Genomic DNA, 3,732 nt, shown 5'->3' with positions numbered 1-3,732 from the left:
CTCTAAGAATGTAGCGTTTGTTGATACAAACACTCTATTTTCTTGAGGGTCATAAAACAAACCACCTTTCGTCTCTTTGGGGTATCCTACGAATAGACATAATTTTGAACGACGTTCTAATTTCTTGGAGTTTTGCAACAACACATGTGCTGGACATCCCCAAATTCTGAAGTGACGTAAACTACCTTTACGCCCTTTCCATAACTCATAAGGTGTTTCTGAAACACTCTTAGTAGGAACCATGTTCAAAATGTATGTAGCAGTCTCCACTGCATATCCCCAAAACGAATCGGGTAATTGAGCGAAACTCATCATAGACCGAACCATGTCTAATAGAGTTCTATTTCTCCTTTCTGATACACCATTTTGTTGAGGCATACCAGGGGCTGAGAGTTGAGACCTTATTCCATGTTCTATCATATAGTTCTGAAATCTTAAGTCCATGTACTCTCCTCCTCGATCTGATCGAAGTGTTTTAATAGTTTTACCTAATAGATTCTCAACCTCAGTCTTATACTCTCTGAATTTTTCAAGAGCTTCGAACTTGTGACGCATTAGGTAAAGATAGTCATACCTTGAATAATCATCAATAAAACTGATGAAATATTCATACCCTCCTCGTGCTTTGACATTCATTGGACCACAGAGATCTATGTGCACGAGTTCTAAGGTTTCTTTGGCTCTATAACCTTTTTTGAAAATGATCGTTTAGTCATTTTACCCTCAAGACAAGACTCACATGGCTCCAAAAGAGGACTTCCAATTCAGTACAAGATTCTTCTCTTCACATCTTTGTAGAACCTTCCCTAAATTGCACAAACAAGTCTCAAAAGATTCTCCATAAACCGAAATATCATCCATGAATATCTCCATAAATGTTTCTACCATATCTGTAAAAATGACCATCATGCAACGTTGAAATGTCGCTGGAGCATTACATAGTCCAAAGGGCATTCGTCTAAAGGCAAAAATTCTATATGGGCATGTGAATGTAGTTTTCTCTTGATCTTCTGGACTGATTGTAATTTGATTGTATCCCGAATAACCATCCAAGAAGCAATAATGTTACTTTCCAGCAAGCCTATCAAGCATTTGATCAATGAATGGTAAAGGAAAATTATCCTTACGTGTCGCTTTGTTTAGCCTTCTATAATCCATGCAAATTCTCCATCCATTCACTATTCTAGTGGAGATCAACTCATTGTTCTCATTTGCCATTACTGTTATCCCTCTGTTCTTCGGAACACATTGAATAGGACTGACTCAGCTGCTGTTTGCAATTGGATAAATTATTCCAGCATCTAGCCATTTGAGAATCTCCTTTCTAACAACCTCCTTCATCATGGGATTTAATCGTCTTTGTTGCTCAATGGACTTAACTTTTCCTTCCTTCAATTGTATTTTGTGCATGCATAGTGAAGGGCTAATTCCTTTTATATCCGCCAATGTCCAACCTATCGCCCCCTTGTGCTTCTTCAATGTTTCTAGGAGCATATCCTCTTGAGTCGAGGATAGTGTCGCTGAGATGATGATGGGTAGTGTCTTCTTGTCACCTAAATAAGCATACTTAAGGTTAGGTGGTAGTGGTTTCAAGTCCAGCTGCAGCGCTTCCTCAATAGATGGTCTCATCGGTGAATTCTTTCTTCCCTCACATTCTAGTGACTCAAAAGCTGTGCTAAATTCACCTAAATCTGGTAACGGTTCTATTATGTAATTTCAGCTGCTGTCTTCTTCCTGCCCGCTTTCCCCATCATCCCATTCCTCGGTCGCTGGTTGTTCTGTCAATTCATACACTGCTGAGCATTCTTCTGTCACTGCTGGATATTTCATGCTGTCATTGATGTTAAATTCAACTTTTTGGTCACCCATTCTTAATGTGATGGTTCCTTTGTAGACATCGACTAATGTTCTTCCGGTCTTTAAAAATGGTCTCCCTAAAATAATTGGAACATCATGATAGGCTTCATCATCTAAAATGATAAAATCTGCAGGAAATATGAATTTGTCAACTTGAATTAAGATGTTCTCAATCTTTCCTTCGGGATAAGTGAAAGATCGATCTGCTAGTAGAAGAGTGACTGTAGTTGGTCTAGCTTCACCAATACTTAACTTTTTGTAAATAGACAGCAGCATTAGATTAATGCTTGATACCAAATCACATAATGCTCGACCTAGCTTCTTCCCTCCTATTGATATTGAAATTTTGAATGAACCGGGGTCTTTCTCCTTTAGCGGGATCTTGTTTTTCAATATTGCACTACACTCTTCATTCAATGGTACCACCTTGAATTCTTCAAACTTTCTTCTATTGGTGAGCACATCCTTCAAGAATTTCACATAATTTGGCATTTGCTTCAAAGCTTCAACTAATGGTATATTTATGTGAATTTCCTTAAATATGTCCATGAACTTCTCAAAGTTGGCTTCTTCCTTCTTTTTTTTTTATTCTTTGTGGAAAAGGAGGTGTTGGTGTGTATATTTTGCTTTCTTGTCCACTGCTGACTGATGTCTGTGTTTTAGGAGGCTTCACAACGGGTGGAGTAGAGGCTTACTAAGAGGTCTATTTCGTAACTCATTTGCTAATTGACCTACTTGAACTTCCAAATTTCGCAATGATGCTTGTTGACTTTGTATCGCAGCATCATTTTTAGCCATATATTCCTTTATTAGGCTCTAAAGCGATATTCCCGGTATGTGTTGAGCTTGGCTAGTTCCTTCCCCTTGGGTGGTGGTGGCTTGTTGAGAACCATATGTCAATTGATTTTGTAATCCAAAACCCGGAGGGTAATTTGCTTTAAGGGGCATTTGTTGGTTGTACGAGCCTTGTCCCTTCCATGAGAAATTTGGATGATTTCTCCACCCCGGATTATAAGTATTTGAGAAGGGGTTATTTTTTGGGTTGCCTTGACTAACTTGATTCCCGACATAGAAAATTGAGGTCAGATTGCTTGAACATTGATCAAAGGTGTGTTCCTCTCCACAACATACACAAGATTCGGCTGCTGTCTGGTTAATTACAGCAGCTGTATGGACTGGTGCTTTGATCATGGAGTCTTGCCCCAACGCTAGATTTTGTAAAATATTAGTCACCGAAGCTAGTTGAGCATTGATAGAGGACAAAGCATTAACTTCAAGTACTCCTTGAGTCTTCCTTCCTGGGTTGCTTCTCACATCGGCCCATTGACAATTGTTAGATGCTATTCTCTCTAAAATCTCATATGCTTCATTGTATGTCTTTGACAAAATAGCTCCATTGGCGGAAGCATCAACTACTTGTTTAGTAGCAATATTTAATCCATTGTAGAAAGTCTCCATTTGTATACAATGAGGTAGTCCATGGTGAGAACACTTTCTAAGCATCTCCTTAAATCTCTCCTAAGCTTCACTTAGTGTCTCATCTTCAAACTATTGAAAAGCAACAATCTCATTTCTGAACCGTGCATTTCTCGTGGGTGGGAAATACTTGATAAAAAATTTCTCTTCTAGACTATTCCACGAATCAATTGTTCCCGGTGCTAAGGTATTCAACCATGATTTAGCACCATCCCTCAATTAATATGGGAATAAGCTCAGTCTAATCACATCTTTATCCACTCCTTGAAATCGAAATGAGTCACTAACTCCCAAAAATGACTTTAGGTGTAGTGAGGATCTTCCGACGGTAGTCCATGAAATTGCCCAATGGTTTGCAGCATTTGAAACATCACGGGTTTTAGCTCAAACGTGGTTGCT

The 3,732-nt window shown here is 38.9% G+C and overlaps 1 protein-coding gene, 1 non-coding gene and 1 pseudogene across 2 annotated transcripts; 1 reads left to right on the top strand and 2 right to left on the bottom strand.

The window, feature by feature from the left end:
- Positions 1 to 1,065: 1,065 nt before the first annotated feature.
- On the bottom strand, positions 1,066 to 1,629 carry LOC147790210 (uncharacterized; annotated as a pseudogene).
- Positions 1,630 to 1,716: 87 nt separating this feature from the next.
- Positions 1,717 to 2,406, bottom strand: LOC147790209 (uncharacterized). The gene has a single exon (XM_087128629.1). It carries the CDS (start codon positions 2,404 to 2,406, stop codon positions 1,717 to 1,719), a length of 690 nt encoding a protein of 229 aa, XP_086984755.1.
- A 925-nt stretch (positions 2,407 to 3,331) lies between these two features.
- LOC147790208 (small nucleolar RNA R71) lies at positions 3,332 to 3,437 on the top strand. The gene has a single exon (XR_015423033.1). It is a non-coding gene; the product is annotated as a small nucleolar RNA R71 (small nucleolar RNA).
- The last annotated feature ends 295 nt before the right edge of the window (positions 3,438 to 3,732 follow it).

This window comes from Cucurbita pepo, chromosome 11 (assembly GCF_057944985.1).
Source record: "Cucurbita pepo subsp. pepo isolate OVF chromosome 11, ASM5794498v1, whole genome shotgun sequence".
In the NCBI taxonomy this organism is placed as follows: domain Eukaryota; kingdom Viridiplantae; phylum Streptophyta; class Magnoliopsida; order Cucurbitales; family Cucurbitaceae; genus Cucurbita; species Cucurbita pepo.
This window is presented reverse-complemented; position numbering and strand designations above follow the sequence as displayed.